General features: G+C 37.2%; 2 protein-coding genes across 2 annotated transcripts in view; one reads left to right on the top strand and one right to left on the bottom strand.

The window, feature by feature from the left end:
• The first annotated feature begins 1177 nt into the window (after nucleotides 1-1177).
• The window catches only part of LOC110053644 (uncharacterized), a 294177-nt gene continuing 272777 nt past the window's right edge, over nucleotides 1178-22577 (top strand). The window contains exons 1-3 of the mRNA XM_089285965.1: nucleotides 1178-1496; nucleotides 1595-1744; nucleotides 2109-2222. Coding sequence (XP_089142091.1) covers nucleotides 1178-1496; nucleotides 1595-1744; nucleotides 2109-2222 — 583 coding nt within the window. The remainder of the gene's footprint in view (nucleotides 1497-1594; nucleotides 1745-2108; nucleotides 2223-22577) is intronic.
• Nucleotides 6789-21808, bottom strand: LOC110055035 (F-box/LRR-repeat protein 2-like). The gene is made up of 16 exons (XM_020761416.2): nucleotides 21645-21808; nucleotides 20356-20426; nucleotides 19151-19205; nucleotides 18805-18879; nucleotides 17763-17857; nucleotides 15752-15820; nucleotides 14891-14986; nucleotides 14151-14277; nucleotides 13301-13375; nucleotides 12500-12630; nucleotides 11951-12011; nucleotides 11470-11514; nucleotides 11309-11365; nucleotides 10148-10284; nucleotides 9863-9938; nucleotides 6789-8580 (listed from the first exon to the last, which is right to left on the bottom strand). The coding sequence occupies exons 1-16, from the start codon at nucleotides 21717-21719 to the stop codon at nucleotides 8473-8475; spliced, it is 1353 nt and encodes a 450-aa protein (XP_020617075.1). The 5' UTR covers nucleotides 21720-21808; the 3' UTR covers nucleotides 6789-8472.

Here is a 22577-nt window from a genome sequence, read left to right as displayed (position 1 = left end):
TAAACATGGTTGCCATGTCATTAAAATAACTGAATGGATGTTTAAATTCCATTTTTTTTTTTCAAAAATAGTTATTTTCCTCGGAATAGGTTACGCGAGGCAGAAATTATAAACTACGGTGACAAACGTTGCCAGTATATGAACGCTTTGAAAAATGAACGCAATAAGATAAAATTTGACATATTTAGCACAGACCGCAAACTACTTCTAAAGGCTTTCGCTCTAATTCGGTTGTTCCGTAAACCTTTTTCCAACGTGGAGATTATTTTGGTGCTGATTATGCGAAGAATATATCGGAAGAAAACTGCCACGCTCGCCTTCCTGAGAAGCTTCATCCAAAAAAATGAAATACAATGATGCAAAAAAAAAACAAAACAAAACAAAAAAAACAAAAAAACAAAAAAAACACCGCGGGACAAATTTTCCTTCCCTTTTTAGACCATCGTTTCGTTTAAGGTAATTCCTCTGAAATAAAAGTGACAATAGATTCTTGTGAGCCCAGACTCATAAGAACACGCATTAAACTACAGTCAATACATTGTGTTGGACACAAATAAACATTTTAAGTTTGATTCAGATAAAAAGCTAAATCCTTGATTAAAAATTTGAACCAAATTTCTTGACGTGGTTACCAAACTGCAAAATAGAAAAGACCACAGTGTATCTGCTATTTTTCTTATTTATTCAATTTTCAGCAATAGAAATTAGATCAGTCTTTTCTCGCGCAAAGCTTATGATTAGTTGATTACAATGACTGGAAAAAAAATTGGGGTGTCCGTGCTCGTTGGTGAGCTAGAGCCATTTTTCAACTGACAGAGCTCAATATCAAGGCAAATCCGTCATGTTTTCAATATACGCGTGCACGAGTGCGCGCTAATGACGCCATAAATTATGCGCAGTAAGGATGCGCGATGCAAATGTGAGGAATGACCTTAAATGAAACTGAAATGTCTACATCATCCAGCCGATTATATAATTTAATAAAACAATAATTCCATTCACCCCGCTTGTAGGATACGAGGCAATTACAACAAACTCGGCGCTGTGTACGTCGTTTGTTACTTATCACCTCGTATATATCCAACGTGGGCTCAACATTAACACTCAAACTTATTTCCTATTTGAAAGGGATTGTGAGCACCACTGCTGTGACAGACCAGTGCATGCACAAGGAATCATGACACACCAACGGATGGACATTATTTTGACACTATTTGTAGTGTCATTAATGTTTCGCAGCATTACCAGTCAGCAGTGCAGAGGCGATGTTTACTCGATTTATCAAAAGATGCTGAAGGGCCACACTTTTAAGACGTTCCAGGCCAGGCCCCTCTCGATCGACTGTATAGAGGCATGCACTTCTGACGTCAGATGTCAGAGCTTTAACTACGTCATGGCCAATGGCATCTGTGAGATGAACAACAGAACCAAGAATGCCACACCGAAAGACTTCGTCAACAATGTTGAAAAATATTACATGGAGAACAGCCCCAGAGGTACTGTTTTCTCCAATTTTTGAGAATAAAATTGATATTACAGAGAGCAAAATGTTTCTCTTATTAGTCAATTTAAAAACGTTACTCTTCATCCCCAGTTCCCCTCGGATCCATTCCTGAGCTACCTGCTGATTCGTGCGCAGAGATCAAGGCCAGTGAAGGAACACAAACGGTCAGCGGTAATTACTGGTTAGATCCCATGAGATCGGGAAACTCCATTGTCGCTCGTTGTGACATGAGGACGGAAGGTAAGCTAACAAGGGAGTAGGGATGGCGCAGTAGTTAGATCGCTCGCATCCCACCAAGATTCAATTCCGGCCCGTGCCATATGTGGGTTGCGTTTGTTGTTGGTTCTCGCCTGTTTTTGAGGGTCTTCCTCCAGGTTCTCCTGTTTTCCTCCCTTCAGAAGAAACTACATTTCCATATTCCAATTCGATCAGGATGGACGGACGCGCAAGAAAACCAGCTAGGGCTGATATAGCTTCGGCTAAAGATTACAAAAGATTTCTCTATTTAACTACACTCATTTGATAGACAGCCTTTTGATGTCTCTTGCCTCCGCTATGCTGTCAATCAAGCATATGTTAACGGGTGTTTATGGTTGTTGTGTAGTTCCTGACTTCTGCATCAGACATCGGTGCTTGAACAATGCAACCTGTGTGAACCGTCAAGTCAACTACACGTGCTCGTGTAAAAAGGGATGGACTGGAAACTATTGTGAACAAGGTAAATCCCTGCTGGTTTCCAGAGCTCCTTCTGCCTGTACTAACGATTAGCCGGTGAAGTCCATGCATGATAAAAACATGCATGTGGTCGAGGAAGGGCAATGCAGATGAAGTGCAACAGTGTTCTTTCTGTATGTTTTTGCTCGAGTATTTTGACCTTGACCGTGCACAATAGCCGTTTACTTCTGGCTAAGGAATCAACCAATAGAAACGTTTTGGTTACGTAATTCATGCAGAGTTTATGAGCAAAAAACAAAAGATTGTGCCGGGTTATGGGTCTTCTAACATAAATCTTGTCATCTTGTCTTCTCCTTCAGTTTCAAGTTTGCCAGGCTTCATAACGATCCCTTCTTTTAACTATAGGTAAACAAAGACCTTTCTTACTTACTTTGTTGCCTTGGATTCGCTAGCGTAGAGACAGAATGGGTTCAGGGAGCGAGAATGGGTAGCTATTCTTAGTTATCTCACGAAGGAATAAGCTGTTCATTGCATCCAATCATATCACAATTCAATAACTAAGCATAAAAAGGACAAAAAGGCGCTCAGGAGAAACATGTTCTTGTCTTATAGGATTGTCTATGTCAACCCGAGAGACGTTTTTTTTCTCTCATTTCCTTGGTTTTTTTTTCCATTAGATATTAACGAATGCAGAGACAGTCTACATGATTGCCATGGTAACGCCACGTGTGCAAATACCAAAGGCTCATTCATTTGTACCTGCAAAGAAGGATTTCTTGGAGACGGGAAAGAGAGCTGCCGCGGTTAGTGTAACAAAACTTAAAATGCATAAACGCAGACGAATAGTACAAGTGAATCCCAGATTATTTTTCAGTTTAACATTGGTTCTTTTATCCCTTTTATGTTTCCTGGGATACAAAAAAAGAATCTATATTTAACTTTTACTTACCCTCAGCAGTGTTGTAGCTCAAGTGCTAGTGGGGCCGAGCAAACAGCTGAAACAAATAATTCAAACGTAACGCGCTATCTCTTGTGTTTTGGATCCAATCTTTAAGTCATGGGTTGCGTTCTTAAGAATGTCTTTTCAGACCTACGGTATCTGTTGTTTATTTGCCATAAAAGTTACGAAAAACTTTGTGATAAATCACGAGACATATTGGTGACAGCAACGACTTCAAGTTTAGCGAACCGAAGAATGGAATACGCCTACTACTTGACCGATCACAGCGAACGTGGTACCTAAGACAATTACTTAAATTCAGAATTGAATATTAACTGAGACAGCTCCAATTTTATCCCATTTAGAGAAAAACGCATGCAATTGCCATATCAACGCCACGTGTGAGAATATCAAAGGCTCACTCAACTGCACGTGTAAAGAAGGATTCTTTGGAGACGGAAAAGACAGCTGTGAAGGTATGTGCATAAAACAAATCAGAGGAAAACTATAACTTGAAGGATAACGTTTCTGGGAACTGAATGTCATGTTATGGTTCCTCCGACCGCTAAGATCAATTGAAGCAGAATTTGACTTTAATTATATGCTAGTTCCACGAGCATGCAAGAGGAATTAATTCCTGCGCTGTGATTGGCCATACAAGCGGGCAAGATGGCGCTATCTTGCCCGCTCGAGATTACCCGCTGTTTCGCGCAAGCAAATTATGGTCACGCTCTTTATGCCATATTATACACCAACCCTGTTCGGGCACGATTCTAACTACGCTTGTACAATAATCTATAAATATCAAACTTCAAGTCTTCATTTTCAATGTCTTGTTAAAACACAATTTATCCACACGTGTAGACGTGGATGAATGCTCAGAGGCGCCTGATTCATGTCCAGTGCAATCTTCATCATCATGTGTCAATCTTATTGGTTCATACCACTGTAATTGTCTGCCTGGTTGGAGAAATGAAGACTCTCCCACTTGTACGGATATCAACGAGTGTTCCGAAGGATCTTACAGCTGCCCATCAAACTCATCTTGTGTGAACACACAGGGTTCCTACGAATGCCCGTGTAACCGCTGCTTCTACAAGTCTAACAATACATGTCATGGTAAGTTGGTTTACCGTTTTCTACTGCGTAAATTGTGGTGTTTGTAAAGGTAATCAAATGACTACGAGTGCAATTTGGAATAAATTAATAAGCATAAGTTTTTACTAGTGCTTATTTATTTCAAATTGCACGATAAAAAATGTAATTATTAATAATATACATGGAATTAAAGTTCAACTTTTTGCACTCGATTTCAACTTTTAGCTCTCAATTTCAACTTTCTGCACTGTTTGTGATTACTTGGCGTGTTCTCAGCCAATCAGACTGCTGAAATTTGTGCATGTATATTATGATATGTTGATTTTCGCCCCAAGGAAAAATCGTGATATAGCCACATGAACAATTGACAATGACGTCACGATTGCTAACGCCCTTGCCCGTCTTGAGCGATAACAGAAGGTCAGCCACGATATTTTGAGTAATTTTGGTCACGTACAAATAAAATTACCTTTGGATTGAAAGAAACACATAATAATAAACCATAACGGAACAAGGATGGCTAAAGATGGAGAAGGTTAACACGGATTACAAACGACGAACTTGAAAAGTTTAGGAAGAACTTTTCAACATACGCAAAACGTGACGTAGCTACTTTAATGAGCTGATCAATCTTTTCTTTCCTCATTGGTATTCTATTTGTCCCACGCTGGCGACAAATGAACATTTCGTCTTTATCATTCGCATTATTTGTTAATGACAACTTTTCGCTGCTATTGTTTTTTTCCAGATGATTGTCGCTCAGAGCGTCGCTGCTCCAACGTCATTGCATATACCAGCTATAAAACCTATTACAGCAAAAAGTGCGGTTTTTGGGGATTGGGCAGGTGCAAAAAATCAAAGTAAGTGATTGTCATGGCATGGGGTGAATCGGATTTTCATTATTCAGTTTCATCTCAAAACTAAGGCTTGTTGTTGTGTTAACACGTCGACAAGTCTTACGTTTGTACTATGGTCGGAGAAATAACGACATTTTACGTGAAGACAAAGTAGATTGTGCCTTTGAAAGGTGCATGGCTACCTGAAATTCGGTCTTTAGTTTGCATGTGTTAGACTGAATTGATTAATGGTATTGCAACGTTTCGCATGAATTGTCTGGCCGAAATACATTGTGTCAGGGACGCTATGTCTTAATTCAGCCTAAATGGCATTATGAAATTAACACAGTAGGAAAGGGTTTTCCGCTCCACCATGGGGAAAAAGATGGGAAGGATTACTGGCGAGAAAGAATACTTTTGGAGAGAAATTTCTAATTGACCTTGTTTACTATTTTTATCCCAGATACGTAAAGAAGACAAACACAGTACTGAAATGCTATTATGTCTCGCTTCCTAATCATCCAGGGGCGACCTGCCCTTGCGTGTAACGCGCAGACGCAGAGATGAGCAAACTATCCTCGACTTTCTTTCTTATTGCTAAAGGAAAGTAATTTAAAGGGACACTGTCACGATATATTTGCTTAGAACTGTTATAAATTCACGAAATGGTCGCTAAATTTATGTAATAAGTGAGAACTTAATTAGTGCTAACTAAATGATTAAAAGCAATTTCTTGAAGAACGTCCACACTGCAGCAACATTAGTGCAAAAGTTCAACGATTTTCGAGCCAAACTTGAATCGTTGAAAAACTGACATCCTGACGCTTTCTCAAATCTCCAAATCACAATTCGTTTCCATCCTCGCCATCGTTAGCCATCCTCACTTCCTAGTGGGTTTTGATCATTTGTCGAATACTGCTCTACTGGATAATCAAAGTTAACAAGTTGTTTTCCTTTTTTTCGTCGCGGTGTTTTCTAAAAGGAATAGAAAACATGTTCTCCATGTTTCTATCGAGTCATAGAAACACTCGTGAAAGTTTGGGAGAACTCGAATTTCTCGTTCTCCCAAACTTCCACTCGTGTTTCTATAACTCGATAGAAACACGGTACATGTTTTCTGTTTCTTAAATAAATAAGAAAATGTCAAAATAAATTAAACAAATAAATAACAAATTAAAGTAAAGTAAATTTGCTAAGGTAAGATGTTCACGAGCAAAATACAATACAAAGTAAGCTAAAGTACATTTGGTAATGTGAGATATAACCTGCAATAAAAAGTAAGCTAGATACTGTGAGAGGTACATGAACAAATAAATTACAAAGTAAGGTAAATTTGGTAAAGTAAGATGTACATGAACAAGTTACAATAAAAAGTAAAGGTAGGTAAAGTTTGTATACGAGCCAAGTGGCTCATCAGGCCGGAGCTTATCCCGGTTTCAGTAGCAGGAAGCGACTAGGAGTATTTCTACTCCCCCCTGGATGGGATGCTAGTCCATCGCAGGGCTACTCCCTAGCATTAAATTTGCTAGTCAAAGATGTACAGGTGCTAATATATTCATATAAGGGCTGTAATAAAAGTTGTATGTCAATTTTGTGTCCTTCCAGTATCAATGAGAGTACATGGGGGAGGGGAGGGGAGGGTGAAGGAGGTTTTAAGTGTTATTCCATGTTGGTTTGAACCATAAAAAATTGTGGAAGAGAGTACACTAGAAAGCATAACGACAGACACAGCCAGTTCCTTACGTTATTTTTATATTTATTTTTAAATTCCCGCATTTACAATCACAACTAACAGCGCTCAGTTGACAACAGGCAAGTAACAGTTATTTATTTCCTATCTCCTATGTTAACTGGTTCTTCAACAGAACCACGAAAAAGGCTGAAATGACTCTTAAACGTGAACTCCACACTGGACGTATTCTAGAGATTTCGACTAGCTGTTGATCGCGTCTAAAATGCTGAAAACAGAAAAAGAACATTTGAAGCTATCTTAACACAAGACTTTTCCTGACCGGCAGGGGACTGGGGTTAGCCATGGTCACAGACCAGACCACGTGACTTTCATTTGCCAGACAGCAGCTTGTTTTAAAAATACAACTGAGAAACGCAGAAAGAGCGCAAGAAACAACTCCAGCACTTTAGGCCATCAAAAGAAGTCGGTCTCTTGTGCCTTCTGTGGCAGTTTAGCTTGTCACGCAAAGCTTCGTATCACTGGCGTATATGCATTGTGTGACGACTGAAATCAAGATTTTGTGACACTGACCAAGAGCGTACAATAGTTACACTTTATAGATAAAATTTTCCCTAGATCAACACAAAAAGCAAGACGAACTACAACAATGGAGAAACATGGGACCCAACACAAAGCCTAGTAACTGTGACTTAGTTTTTAACATTGAGAATTTTTAAATAGATTAGATAATCCTCCGTAGGAAAAAAGATGGCGACTGGTACATTTACCCATAGTTCTTAGCGAGCGAAAGCCTTAACAACGTTCATAAAAACGCACAGAAGAGTTACAAAATCGTCAAACCTAGTATACCCAATGTCCTTCGTACAGGGACAAATATTGTAAAAATTTGGCTTTCTTTGTATCTTACAGGCTGTGTTAGGTACGCAAGGTATTGTGGTAAAATGTACAGCCGCCATCTTTTTTCCTACGGTGGATTAAGAGACTGGTTCTGCACTATGTACAATAAAATGGGCGCTAATATTAATACACTATAAACAAAGTCGCCATAAAATCAGTACTTTCACTGTTATTGAAAAAAAAAATTATATTACAGAACCAAACTCATTTCCTACCACTGATTTTATGAATTTTTAAAGCAGTCATAATATCACCATTTATTTACACTTTATATGGCAAACATTTCTTTAAAATGGCTTTAAAACTGAAACGATAAAATGCAGCAACATTTTGTCAGAAAGAGACATGGAAAAAAAACCCCAGAGTATACAACCAGTCCAGGTATGATTAAATCTGTCACACAAGCGCGTTACTCTAGTAAAGTTCCACGGGAATAGAACACTTTCGCTCAGTTACTTTAGCAATCTCTATTGGCGTAACTGGGTACTTTCCCAGATAAAACATTTCGTAGTACATTAAATCTTCTTGTTTCATGCAGGTATCAATTGGTTTAGACAAAGATGAGAACTTCCTTACCCTTGTGAAACGGCTCTTTTCGATAAACGCGTAGGACGGAGGGAAGTTGGTAAGAGGGAGGTTATTTAGAGCTGGACGGAATAAAGGAGGGATGAACCGTAAGAAAACAAATCCTGCAAAATACTAAAACTGCAAACTTAACGGAGTAAGAAACCGATATCGGGCACTTACAGGTACGAAGGTTAAGTCTGTTTAACACGATACTGTAAGAAGCAATTTTTTAAAATGTTATCAACGACCTTAAAATATAGTACTATAACACCACACAACAACGGCACATCCTCTGTCGTCCACCACCAACACTCGGGGGAGGGGTGACAGGGGCGAAGTATGCGTGTACTTTGAGGTCGGGAAGATGAGCCTGTCAAGGAAAGCAACCACATGAGTCAACTTTACCGTTAATTTGCTGAAAAAAGAAACTGGTTGGAGTGCACGTTGGATAAACAGTGATTTTTTTTTTATCCAACCAGGAAAAGAGATGGTAAATGTGTGCGTAGATAATCGTTTTTGTTTGCAACAAAAATACCGCACTTGTCTTCGAAACCGACTGAAAAATTACATCGGGAATTCAAAATGTTACGGAAGTATTCAAATTTCGTTCCATCCGGGCAGAGGGGGTGATTACCTCTAGAAACTACAATTTTGGAGTCGATTCTTGTACGATTTCAGACCATGTTCATTTAGACGCGCGGAAGTGAACTAGCGCGGTAAATCGTGTGAAAGATACAAAGAACCGTGCGTATTACCACCGCAGTACCTACATGACGCTTGTTAGCATTACTACTTTAACAGCAATATTTTGATTTAATGGCACGAGAGATCATCGCAGTTACCTACGCAACTTAGTCAGCTGCGAAAGTAAAACCTCAAAAATTCAGGCTCGAACTGGATTTGAACCCATTTTCTCTACGATACCGGTGCAGTGTTCTACCAATGGTCAATTCCCTATAAGAGACGAGTCTGCAGGGAATCAAGGTAGTTGATTCATTATCTTGTATTCATTATTTTAGACTGGATATTTGTTTGCATTAATTTATTTGTTTGGATATTTGTTTGCATGAATACAACTACCGTGACTCCCTGCAGGCACGTTTCATCAAGGGAATTGCCCATGCGTTCACGTATCAAGTCAACTAGGGGCTGGTCACGTCATGGATTGTAAGATCAAAGCTGCCTTTGTTTTCAGTAGCGTGCATAACTGCAATAATCTTTCATCATGTCTTGAAGTCCCCGACCACAGCAATGCGCTTTCGTACGAAAACGCAAACTTTTTGTTGCAATTTCGCCTATCATCCACACTAAAACGGCCGATAGGAAACTCTGATGAAAACGGAGGCTTTCGAAAACGGTGACGAAAAAAGCGTCATACACTGTCAATACCATCGGCGTTTTCGGGCGTTTTTTATATCAACGACAGGCGAAAACGTATCAAAAAGTAAGCGTTTTCGAATGAAAAGGAATCAGTGTGGACTGGTGAAAACAAAACGAAAACGCTGGTGAGGTCGAAAATATTTTGCTTCGTTTTCTCCGAAATGAAAACGGAGACGCATTAGTATCGTATAACTCTCTCCCATAGTTCAGATACAGGATATTCAGTTCTTACATCCATTTCCAGTATTGTGATTTGCATCATGTGTACTTACCTTGAGTTTTCGTATGCCTGCTCTGGTTATAAGCTGACAATCATAAAGTTCTATTCTCTTTAGCTGCTGGCAGTTTCTACATTTAGAAAGACGAAAAGGTAAGAATCTAGCAGGATTTCAATTCTTATACTTAATCGTACCTTTTTGGTACGATTAAGTGTGAATGGGGGCTAATCGGCTTCTCGTTGGGGGCTAACTGGCTAGGAGCTAACCGACTTGGGGCCTAAATGACCAGCAACTATATTTACCAGCGATATTTAACTGTACATGTAGATGTAAACTTACATCAAGTAGTCTAGGGCGTTGTCTGTAATGAGAGGGCAGTTATCCAGCTCCAGCACCTGAATATGATCCACTGCACAAGGGCTGCCGCCTAACTGTCTGATGCCCTCATCTGTGATTAACTCACAGTGTGAAAGACTCTGACGAAAAACAAAACATTGAGGCTCAGTTCACGCTTCATACATGCAACAGTCTTTAAAAATTACACCTATATTTTGAGTCGGGTGGCAGCTCTCGTAAGGTCTCACATGAATGGCTTGATACTCTTTGAGAGGACAACAGAACAAACAACAGAAACAATGCCCCTAGCCCTAAAACAATAACAGCTTCTACAATAATAAAACAATAGCAGTTTAAGAGAACTGCTACACTTCTGTAAATTTCATATTCATTACCACTCTGCAAAACATCAACCATGTATTGTACTTCACGAGTAGTGGATATAATAATTTATTTGTCAAAAAGGCAAATTATTTTAATAACAAACAAGGGATTCAGTTTGTCGTTGTTGTCCCGGATTGAAGGACAAAGAAAGTAAACAATCTCTATTATGCATGTGGGAATCATAAAGTGTCGTTATAAAAGTTCACCAAAACGGGGATAATTTTCTGTCGATATGAAGTAATATGAAAATTTGGAATAACCCAGTGAAATAAAATAATATGAAGTACTATTTAAACATTGCATACATTCATTCTGAGTTGTTTTGTACCGCATCTGCTCAGGTATGATAAAACAGCAAAGACAGATTCTACACATGACTAAGTAGTTCATAAGACTCTCCATGTAAATTATGTTCATGCCTATGCCTGTGGCAAATACAGGATTTTAGAGAAGGGGGGTTGAGATATGGACTGCCAAAGGCCCTCTCCTGTAGGGGGAATCTGGCCATCCCCCAAAATTGAAATTCTGCTATTCTGAGGCCAAGTGGGCATGTTACGATGTCTCATTTTTTATTTAGGGGCTTTGCCCAAACCCGCCAAAACCCCTAGATCTTCTCCAGCCTATGCCTTGTTCCACTGTTGTTCAAGCTGATGATGTGGCCATAACAGGAACAATGAAAGACTGTCCTCCTTAGTCTCTCCCTGTTGCCTACTCCCAAGACATCTTATCTTGGAGAGGGGGGTAAACAACCAGAGAACACCTGTTCTAAAAGACACTTACAAGTTTCTCTAATCCAGAACACCAAAGTGATAAGTGATTCAAAGTTGAATCTGTGATCTAAGAAGGAAAAAAAACCAAACATCATTTCATAATTTTCCTCGTTGAATTCTTGGAAAGGATCTCTGAAGCCAGGGTGACATTGAGCTACAGTAACAACTTACCAGAACACATTCTTCCAAGTCCATACGTTGAAGATTATTACAACCCTGAAAACAGGCAAACCATGATAAGTAATTCACAGTGACCTTGCAGGTCATTGAAAACAATAAAACAAAGTAACAGACTGTAAGTAGGTAAAAGTATTCTGCAGAACTTTTGCATCATATACATGTAAAACGAAATGACCGTTAGTTTCTTTTAGCCAGAGATATGCAAATTGCAGATAAATTCAAAACATAAATGGTTTCCCAGTCGATCTGTGATACACAATACACCAACCTACCAAGGCTACTTCGCCAAGTATGTAATTTTTGACTTCTTCTGGGCTCAAGGCAGAGTTTCCTTAGCAACATGCAGTTCACGGAAAATTCTAACAATCCCTCTGCCAGCATGTCTTTTTTTACACCACAATCGCTACATACAATTTTGACGAGTCAAACAAGAACTCATTACAACTGTAAATATCAAGAAACTGATCCTTACTCTACAAAGTGCTTGAAATCCTGCATCTGTGAACTGTGAACATTGCGCAGCTTCTAATGTTCTGCAGCCATAGGGAGAAAATTGATGAACAAACTAACCAAAAAGCTCAGACTAACCATGCAAAGAGAAGACCAGATGGATGACAGAAAATGCAGGGTGCGAAGAAAATAACAGTAAGTTTTCCAGCCTGCCTCTCGGGCAAGCTGTAACTAGGCCTAAGGATGTACTAGCACTGCAGTCATTTTCACCAGCCCAGGAAACATTTTCTCACTAGCACAATTACATGTAATAATTAAAAATTAAATTTATAAAAAATAATAATTCCATCCCTTAAATTACTTCTTCAATTTTCGATTTTCTCAGATTTTACTGCAAAAAATTATCTCTTGCCGTCCATTAGGCAAGTGACGGATAGATTCCCATTTTTGTTGTTTTCTTTTTTTTTAATCACAGTTCAACTGTATTATGATTTAAATTAAATTACTGTTCTTGGTTTTAAAAAGTGATGATCACTTCACACCTAATATTCCTAATACCATCCTTTCTTACCTAAGTTCATGACTTCTTAATCCCAGAAACTGAAGTGCTACATCCGTCAGCTGTATACACCCAGACACACAGAGAAATGATATCTCCCTACAGTGCTCACCAATTGCCTTAATAGCTGCATCTTTTATGTTCTAAAGGACAGAGAAACACACAAGAAGCAATGTTGGTTTAAGGCTCACACATACAAATGTAATACTCCTGCTGTTATGGTATAGTGTAACTTGCTCCCTTTTCTAATCAGTTGCTTTAATACCATTTAATGACAAGTTTAACAATGTTCTTCATGATGTACAAGACTGGTACACTCGAAAGATTGAACAAACAGTATTTTTCTAGATTCAACACATTGTGTAGCTGGAGAAAGGAAATAAGCTGTGGAGATAAAAAACATTGCCAACTTGTGTGGAAGCCCAATTTCTCGGACCCTCTATTTTTTGAACCTCATGATAAATTGAACCAAAGGTTGTTTCCCTCCCCTCAATCGAACAATGCAGTTTTACCCCTTGGACTATCTGCCTTTTCATACCAAGTTTTGTTTCCCTTGGAGGTTCCAAAAATTGGGATTCAACTGTAGTTTGTAATAAGTGATTAACAAATAACCTTGTTGCCAAGCTAATATGTGAAGACTTGAAAAGCAGCCATCAATTTTTTTTAAAAGAATTAGTGTCAACTGGACAGTGTTAAGTTAATATAATTGAAGCTACAAAATGTGGACTTCTGCAGGCAAACAGTTGACCAGTACAAAACTGCATGCTATTACATAACTGTACATGATGACTAAAATATTCTGTAATGAATTACCTCGCAGCTGTGCAGGTTAATTGTATGGAGTTTTGTGCACTGTTTTGTCAGATGATAAATTCCTTCATCTGTTATCTACAGAGGGAATAGACACGTAATTAATAAACAGGAAAGCATATAAAAAGGCTCTGTCCAAGAGGCTTTATGGATCTAGATAAAAATATAACCATGGGTCCTCAACTTTGTAAAACACCTTTACACAGATAGAGAGTTTTGGTTTTGGTAACAGCATTTTTTATTTAAATTTGCCTGTAATAACTACACGGAGGTGGCACACCTATATGTAAAAGTGGATAAACCAAGAAACAAGCAGGCAATGGCACAACATAACTTTGAATCAGAAGATAATTTGAACCTTAAAGTGGAATCAAACACCATAACTACACTATCTGACTTTCCTGACTTGTGGAGGCAGCATGCAGGACTGGTTTAAGGTGTTGGAATTGGAATTTGGAGGTCCCTAGTTCAAATCCTCCAACCTACATTTATCTGGATTTACTCTATGTCCAATTGCAATATTTCTTTATATTCATTTACAGTGTCCCCAATACATGTAGGCCACGTTCAATATATCAATTATTCTAACATGGCTTTGAGGCTTTCGGGACAAAACTGCAAATTTTTCAAATGTCTTTTGTGCCTAAATTCCTAACAGAGACTTGGATTCAAAGAAAACACCACCAAAATAGAGGTTTGTCCTGAAAGCCTCAGAGCCATGCTACTCTGAATATTGATATAATATTATCGAACATGGCCTATTAACGCAACAGCACTAAATACATTTGACACTTAAAGAAAGTTTTACTTAGTTACTTTATCTATTTTTTTTTCTTTTTGATCCTGGACTCACCAAAGAACATCCTTTTGCTATAAATACAAGTAAGTTATGACATCCTTGGGCCAGTAACTTGAGACCATGTGAAGATACTTGACTGCACCACGATACATTTATATACTGCAGCTTTGTACAGCCTTTACTGAAATTCAAATGGCAATAAAGTGTTCATGGACAGAGAAACAGTAAATACGTATTGTTAAATGACCTGGCTTGGTTACAAAAAAAATTGTTATTAATAAAAATGGCTAATTAGAATACCTAGTTTAAGAGAAGGATAGTATGAGGCATCATAATATTGGAACAGTAAAATTATTGGTCAGGAATGAACTGATTTCATTGTTCAAACAAACAAAGGGCTTCTTTTGCCTTTTTCTCATTCACAGGAGGACATCAAATGATGCTGCCAGCACAACAGCTGCCAGTTTTCTCAAAAGCATTTAGCCAAAGCTAGTTTAAAAATTAATACAGGGAAATGTTTGTCTATCAAATAATTTGAATTCACATGCAAAAATTCAGGCAATTTTGTGCATTTGAAATAAAACTGATCCAATACACACTAATGAATGTTTAAAACTGTCATTTTCAAATGACAAGCAGTTTGAGCAATCAGAGGGTGCCTGTGAGGCATAACAAATGAAAGAACCCTTTCAAGGGAGCTGCATCTACTTTTGATTGCATCATACTGTAGATATCAGGATTACGGAATTATTAGAAATGATCTTGCAATTCAGTTTTAATTGCTTTCAGCTAACCTTAAAGCACTAAGAGAGTTATCTGTGATCTGATGACAAGATGACACATCTAAATGTTTGAGTCGTCCACTGTAGTTACTAAGACTAATAGCAGTGCTGGAAAAAATAAGAAAAAAACAGCTTGATTTGCCTCTACTTATATTATTACAATTATGGCTACAGTTGTAGCTCCGTGAGCAGGCAAGATGAACCAAATCCTGCATTTTGACTGGCTACCAGAGTAGGCAACATGGCGCTATCTTGCCTGCTCAGGACTACTACCTGTGTCCAGCAAGAAAAATGTCCCGAAATAAATAATCCTCTATTGACCTATCTTGGTTGGCCAAGATGGCTGGGTATTGGCCTCATTCCCTTTCTGCGAGTCTATGGACCTTGACTCCATCTCGGTCCATAAACACACAAAAAAGGAACTTGGCCAATACCCAGCCATCTTTACCTCATGCTTGGTCAATACATACCTCATACATATTGTTGCACTATTAGCTAGCAACAACTGTGTAGTTCCAGAAAATATCCATACTTCCCCCACAGAAGGGATTTTTTTCAAGACACTCCCACTCCTCTGGAAATTCCAGTTAAGCTTGATACATTTCTTTAAATGTTTTGGTCTTCAAGGGAACCCCCAACCCCCAGGAAATTCCAATCCCTTCTGTGGGAGGAGTATGGATATTTTCTGAAACGGCACATTGCATACTAAACACTGTATGTAACCTAAACTCATACCTTTTTAACATGCTTATTACTAACAAGAGAATACACTCTACTGCTGATCTACACATCTTTGGGTTAATAATTACATGATTGTATAGTACTACTGTATGCATAATAATATTAAGTTAAAGAGAATGAAATATAACACACCTATCTGAAATTCTTTTACATCCATCTAAAACTAGTTCTTCAATATTTTTACATTGCTGAGCAAATATCCTGAAAAGAAAGTCCAGAAGAACAAATTAAGAATAATGTTACTTTGTCTAATGATAGAGGTGATGCAAAATGTTAAACATTACTTGATGCTAGGTCCAAAAACAGTTTACGAAATGACATGTATTATCAGCAGGCCTCAAAAGATCTGTGGAGGCAGTGTGGCATTAGTAACTAGGGTGCTGGACTTGCCATACGAAGATCCCAGGTTCAAATTATCCTTCTCCCTGACATTGGATGGATTTGTGCCCTGAGAACACTTTCAACTCCTCCACATGTTGTGAATAGCCAACTGGCCCACCAGTTGGAATTTTTAACAAGTTTCTGTTTCTTTGCAATATGTGCCTGTTTGTTGTAAACTACTGAGACAGCAGTTATTGTGTTTACCCTTTACTTTCTGTGAAGTTTTATTTATCATTTACTCTTTCATGCTTTTTTTTTATACATATCAGTTCTATTGTTTACATAATTTTTTATTTAACATATTTTTCAGGGGTTTTGTTAACATTCGCAGCTGGAGGGCAACTGGTTTTCACATGCGGGTAGAATGTTTTGAAATGAATAATTTTTTTGAGAAAAACTTTCCTCTAGGTGGTCAAACAAAGTAGGCTTCACAGCTGGTCAATTTGCCTGGTGCTCAGTTCTTAATGAAAACTCTGTTTTTCATCACTAAATATGATTGGTCAAGGATTTTGCTTCAATTTACTTTGTTTACTTTTGTGCTCAATAGTAACTCCAAGTGGGCTAAGATACTCCTATTCAAGTGTTGAATGAAGGTTTCCAATTTTTTATAACTACATGTAAATTATCCACTGCAACAATAGATGCATTAAGACACTTTTATCTAACTTGTATCAGGAAGACCCTTTCAGCGGCAGTACTTAGGGGAATCTTTCTTTACAATAATTAATTTGTCTCATTAGCATAGAGCACTTCAGTTTCATATCAAGCGACAAAAATATCAGTTTGAATACTGAGAGGTCTCATGGCTACCTTAAATACTTTTGTCGCACAGGTTTAAAAGCTCAAAATTTAACATAGAATGTATGGCCTTGACTAGTGCTCTTGCCAACCAGAAAGCTTTCAGTTTTTGAGAGCCAACATCACCTTCAATACCACATGTACACCCTAAGAGCTAAAATGATCACCATGTACTACATGTAAGTTACACAAGTTCTTCAGCTGTTTGGAGTCAAGTCATTTCTAATGTGCTGCCTTCTCTATTCAAACTCGTATACTAATGAGGCAAAATGTAAGCAATAACTTCAGGAAAGATTAAGTCGTTAAGAATTACATGAAAGTGTGCACCAGCATTATGTAACAGTGTGTGGTAATTAGTAAAGAAAAAAAAAAGGAAAAAAAGATTGTAATAAATAGCATTTTCTTTTTTGGTAGAAATATAAGTAAAGTAAATTATCAGCGTTTTTTTTTTTTTCTTTTAAGTAAGGTAGAAATCCAAGACATTGTAAAAACTGTAAAAGGGGTGAATCGTGCCTAAATAATATCATATACATACAATAGGGGGAGGGGAAAAAGTTTTCTGGAGTGTAAGTACTGTAACCATAACCAAGTAAGTAGTAGATAAATGTTGTACTGTAGCTTTGTATTGTAAGTATTTTTCATTGTATGTAGTGTTTTTTTTTTTTTTTTTTTCGGTCTGTTAGTGTGGAAATAAAGTTTCAAAAAAAAAAAAAAAAAAAATTCAGGAAAGATCCCCTATAGCAACTGATATTGAATACAGGCTCTGAAATATTAACATACAAGGACATGTGTATGTGTACAGTTGAAACTCGTTATTTCGAAGTTCGAAATAGTGGAAGTTTGAAATGGCTGATAGTAAATGACTGAACAACAGTACCCAGGGAAATGGTTTTGAGTTTGAAATAATGCAGAATTTAAAATAACTGAGTTCGAATTAGCAGGATCCAACTGCATCAACAATTACCTTAAAGCTCCATCTCCTACACTCTTGCATCCTCTTAAACTCAAACTTCTGAGAAAGCCTACACATCGTCTAGAAAGGTTAAGCACTACAATCTCCTACAAAGACAATCAAGGCATATACAGTATTTTTTTTTTTTAATTTAACAATTTTTTTTATTTCTTTATTATTTACATTGACAATTACGGTTACAAGCATATTTACTAGACGCACTAACACTAAAAAAAAAAACACTAAATAAATAAATAAGTAAATAAATAAATAAATAAACAAATAAATAAGAAATACAATAATAGTTAAACACTACAATAAATAAATAAATAAATAAATAAATAAATATACCAAAAACAAAAGGACAAAATAAATGAAATTAATGAATAAAGTACAAGACACATGCTGACAAAACTCTAAAGACGCTTAGTTAAGAAGAGGCAATAATTTTTTCCATTTCTTGTAATGTTTATGGAGCCTGTCATTTCTTTTGGCAATTTTTCTCTCTATATGATGAACTAATTTGATCTTTTCAAAGAAAATTCTTAATGTTGGTTTAGTTTTGTTCAGTTTACATGTATAAATAAAATATTTAGCACTGAGTATTAAGTGATTCAAAATAGCAAAATCTTCATTGTCATTAAATACGCCAAACAGAATATTAATTAGTGTTAACGTCTCCATAGATATGTTTTGTTTACTAATCTAAGATGAGAATGCAAGCCAAAAGTTTTTTGTTATATTACAATGAAAGAGTACGTGCATATACAGTATACCATTTCAGAGATCATACTACTGTGGCCTAAAGAGATCCAAGTCCAGGTGAGATTGTGCAGATGTTCCATGAAAATGCACACATGTACCTACACCTGTAGCTTGTTGTTGACACATATACACTGTATGTGGCTGAATAAGAAAGCAGTCTTTTTAAGTCACAAGTAGTATGTCTCAAACATTCCTGACCATAATAAGAACCAGTCAAAAGGTAAGAATAATATTTGACCCACAGTACTGTACATGTTCATTGTATCATATAAATGCGAACTGGACATACCTCTATGTCAGTTTGAAAATCAAACAAATCCACCCTTTGCCAGTTGCTTCCATCTAGAGCTAACACATTCCAAAGCTAAAAGAAATAAAATTTAGGGTAAATTCAATCACCAAAAATTGCACTGGTTTTGCTCAATTGACTAACTTCTCTCACTGGTTTAAGGCAAAGGCAAAACCAAGGCCAATACATGTTTGTGTGTTAGATATAACAGGGTTCCTCACATTTTGCCACACATAGTGCCTGTTCTTCTGTAAACATGTTTTTGGTTTCAGTTCTTATAAGTCCATTTTGTTTTTCAATTACACTTGCTGTAAATGACGTCACATTTGCACATACAGCTGCTTACCTTGGAAACCTGCGCACAACGGCACAGAGAAACTACATCTAGAAATGAAAAAATCCTAGGGAAAGAAAAGTAGTTTACCTATTAAATAATGTCATATATAATACATTAAACATATAGAACTACCTGGTTCAAGTGCAGTGTTTTTTTTTTTTTTTCAAGCTTTGGTTAGCTACAACTACATTGTGTATTTCTAAACAAATGGGTGCATACATATTGTGACCTTGTGGTTAAACGAGACACTCCACATTGCTTAATTAATTAACTGGTGAACTGTTTTGGCTAATGCCATCCAGAAAAGGAATAATACTTTTACAGTACATAACTGCTTTATACTACAGAAACTGGGATCATCTAGACTGCCAGTATGGGTTAGCTGGGCCTGGGTGCACAAACAAATTTCACTGCTACTTATTTGTAAACATCTGCACTGTGAAGTGGTACAAATTATGTACAGCTTGATTTCTCATGTGACATTCACATTTTAACTACGGTTTTAAGTGGTCCAGAAAGCCTACAACAATCGCTATTTACTGGCTGAATATTAACATAAAAAGTGATGTTTGTGACAGGCTCCTGTCACAGTAGTACTGTTGTCTTGAGTAACATCAAAGTGAAAAAACAATGTTTTGTATTAGCAAAAAAATCATACAGAATAAATATACCTGCAGGCTGCACTGTAATTCATTTTCAGTGTTGGTAAACAGGCACAGTAGCGTTAATCTTTTTTTTTTAAATCAGTGAATAATGAAACAATTTATTGTTAAACATTCTGCTATAATAGAATATAACATTATATAATATTCATACAGGTATAACAAAAAATTCAAATTAATGTAACTTTTACATGCTTTTGTCAGGTGCATATAAGTGATAGTGTTATTAGAAATACATACTTAAAGGCTCCTGAAATGTGTCAATTTGACTGGAAATCACAAACTATTTAGAGCAGGCAAAATTTTAAATTGTAGTGAATTATTAACATTGCTTTCAGTCGACAGGAAATGCTGCCACAAATTTAACTCTTTATCTGCAAGGCATATATCAATGCATATTAAACAATGCAAATTATCTATTAAAGGGAACCATTTCGGTCAGCTGTGCTGGGAACTTAATAAGCGTATCGAAATTCTCTTGGGTATGGTGAAAGTATTTAGTATGCATAATGTTTGCATATGCCAGAGCAAAAAACAACAAAGTCAACTTACCTTAAAATAAGTTCCTTAGGAAGTTTCTTGTTTATTAACGCTTGATCCTCATTGGTGTTAAAATTATAAAGCTGGAATTGAAATAAAATTCGACATGTTAATAGGTTATTTTTCTCGCAGAAGTCAAGACATGCCGACATAAATTTTGAGAATTTTCAATGACAGCTTGCGCTTCATAATAAAGACCGCTTAAATGCAGTTTACAAGAGCAATTATTGGAGCCCAACATATCGATCGCTTGTAACTAAGCTTTCTATATGATTTATCAGTCCGGGAGAAAAAATCCCGACATTCCTAAGGAAAGCAACACTCATTTTTCAAAGAAACAAGTCGAGACGTATATGAAATCTAGCGCTGAAAATAAGCTCAAGCTTAGCTAAAGCCTACGTGCAAAGTCTTTGCATAGCAGTGAATGGAGAGATTTTTTCCCTTTTAAGCTTACGTAAGTTAAATTTCATTCAACCGTGTAAACGAAATCTCTTTCTGTTAGATGTGAAAACGTAGTTCCCAACCTTTTCTCCAAAAGAGCAGTTTTTCGGTTTTTAAAATTAGTTAGAAATTATATTCGCGCTTTTCTCAATTAATGAAGCAAGAACATCGCCTTCGATCGGAGCGGGAATGTGCGAAATTCTGCTCGAGCACTGATCGGTAAAAAACTGCAAACACACCGCTAACTAGACAAATTGCCCAATATTATTTGGAGATACAAATCCGTCCAATGAAGGAAGTGGAAATTCCATAATATGTTTTCATTCTGAGTCTAAAGCCGCAAGTTTTTAGATCAACGAGAATTTCTTATTGCAAGCTGCGTACATCATAACAGAACAGTGTAAAGTTTCCAGCCAGCTAATCGCACCGTAATAATATCATGGCATCGTGAAAGCTAGGGGGCACAACACTCATTGCACATCCTAGCAAGAATGTTTCGATAAATATTTTTACCTCTTACATTGCATCCGAAGCGACAGCCTTGTCCACAAAACAAAACAGGGCAAAACAAAACATTAAATGGCAAAACAATCGAGCTTTCTCGAGAGCGAAGAAGACAGGAAATGCTTGAGACAAGAAACTTGTTTTACGAAGGGAAAATGAAAAGCATAGAGTAAAATGATAAACATATAACAATCTATAAAATAAGGGACGAAATGGTAAACTGATATTAAGCTTATGCTTCAGACAAACATTTAAATGAATTTCTTTAGCACCGAGAGACGGAAAGACTCTTGTTTGAATAGTCGCTCACCATTGCCGAATTTACCTAAGTTTTGGCCGAAAATTCGCACACTTACCTCAAATCTGCTCCTAGAATTAACTCTGGCGTGTGTATGATTATAGTTTGGATGAACGGTATGGTTAGAGCACATGAATTTCGCAGATATTCTCGAAGTTCGACGACACAGCTTCCGAGCTGTTGCTTGAACTCTGAGTGTTTTTTGTTTTCCAGAGCCAGATGCTCGCGTCGAGATTTGTGGGTAATGAGTTCTCACTTCCGGTATGAAAACCGGAAGACAGAAACGTGGTGATTGACTGGTAATCCGAAAGGACTTGAGCGTTGATATACTAGAAATAATAATATTAAAAAAAAATCCGAACGAACATTTTATTGTGTCTACCAAAGTCTACTTTTTTTCTTTCGTTTGAGCCAAAACAAAGCAATTTCGTGCACCGAAAAAGACATACTAAACGACAGGGGGTCACCCTGAATTAAAATCTAGTGCAGTGAACCAGAGTTCCGGTCACGACTCTCAGAATTTTTTCAGTATTTTTACGATGATCTTCGGTCAACTTCTACTCTTAAAAGACATAACTTCCAGTTTGCGAAATTTTCACTTTCAAAGTGGGTCTAGGTTTTAAAATTTCATTTCCTTCAAAAAGATGGATTTCACAAATAGCCGTGTGACTTCTTTGTGGGGTGTTTTGTGGGAGTGTGATAAGGTTGTTATGTGGCTGGTAGTTTCAATACCCCATGGTAAGCTGTTGTTTTCATTCAAGTCGAGTTAAGTCGCTAACGTTGAATCTTTCATTTTCCCCTTCAGCTAGAACAGTAGACATAAATATCACATTCCTTGACATACCAACAGGGAGAATAATCTCAAACCATCGGAACATGGGAAAATGAAAGATCTCATGTGAAAACCTTATGTCGACCTATGAACATTCTGCACAATCTCCACAGTAAACCATTGCTGTCTATGGTCAGGATTGCCGTGTATTAACGCAAG

This window comes from Orbicella faveolata, unplaced genomic scaffold (genome assembly GCF_042242905.1).
Source record: "Orbicella faveolata isolate gen_17 unplaced genomic scaffold, um_ofav_v1 contig_13, whole genome shotgun sequence".
In the NCBI taxonomy this organism is placed as follows: domain Eukaryota; kingdom Metazoa; phylum Cnidaria; class Anthozoa; order Scleractinia; family Merulinidae; genus Orbicella; species Orbicella faveolata.
This window is presented reverse-complemented; position numbering and strand designations above follow the sequence as displayed.

Excerpts from the sequence above, each read along its gene's own strand:
- LOC110055035 (XM_020761416.2), bottom strand. The coding sequence starts at position 21,719 with ATGTGCTCTAACCATACCGTTCATCCAAACTATAATCATACACACGCC. Across the intron at positions 14,278-14,890 it reads AACTCTCTTAGTGCTTTAAG|TAAAGGCTGTACAAAGCTGC; the intron begins GTTAGCTGAAAG and ends TTTGAATTTCAG. Across the intron at positions 11,366-11,469 it reads ACTTGGAAGAATGTGTTCTG|ATCACAGATTCAACTTTGAA; the intron begins GTAAGTTGTTAC and ends TTTCCTTCTTAG.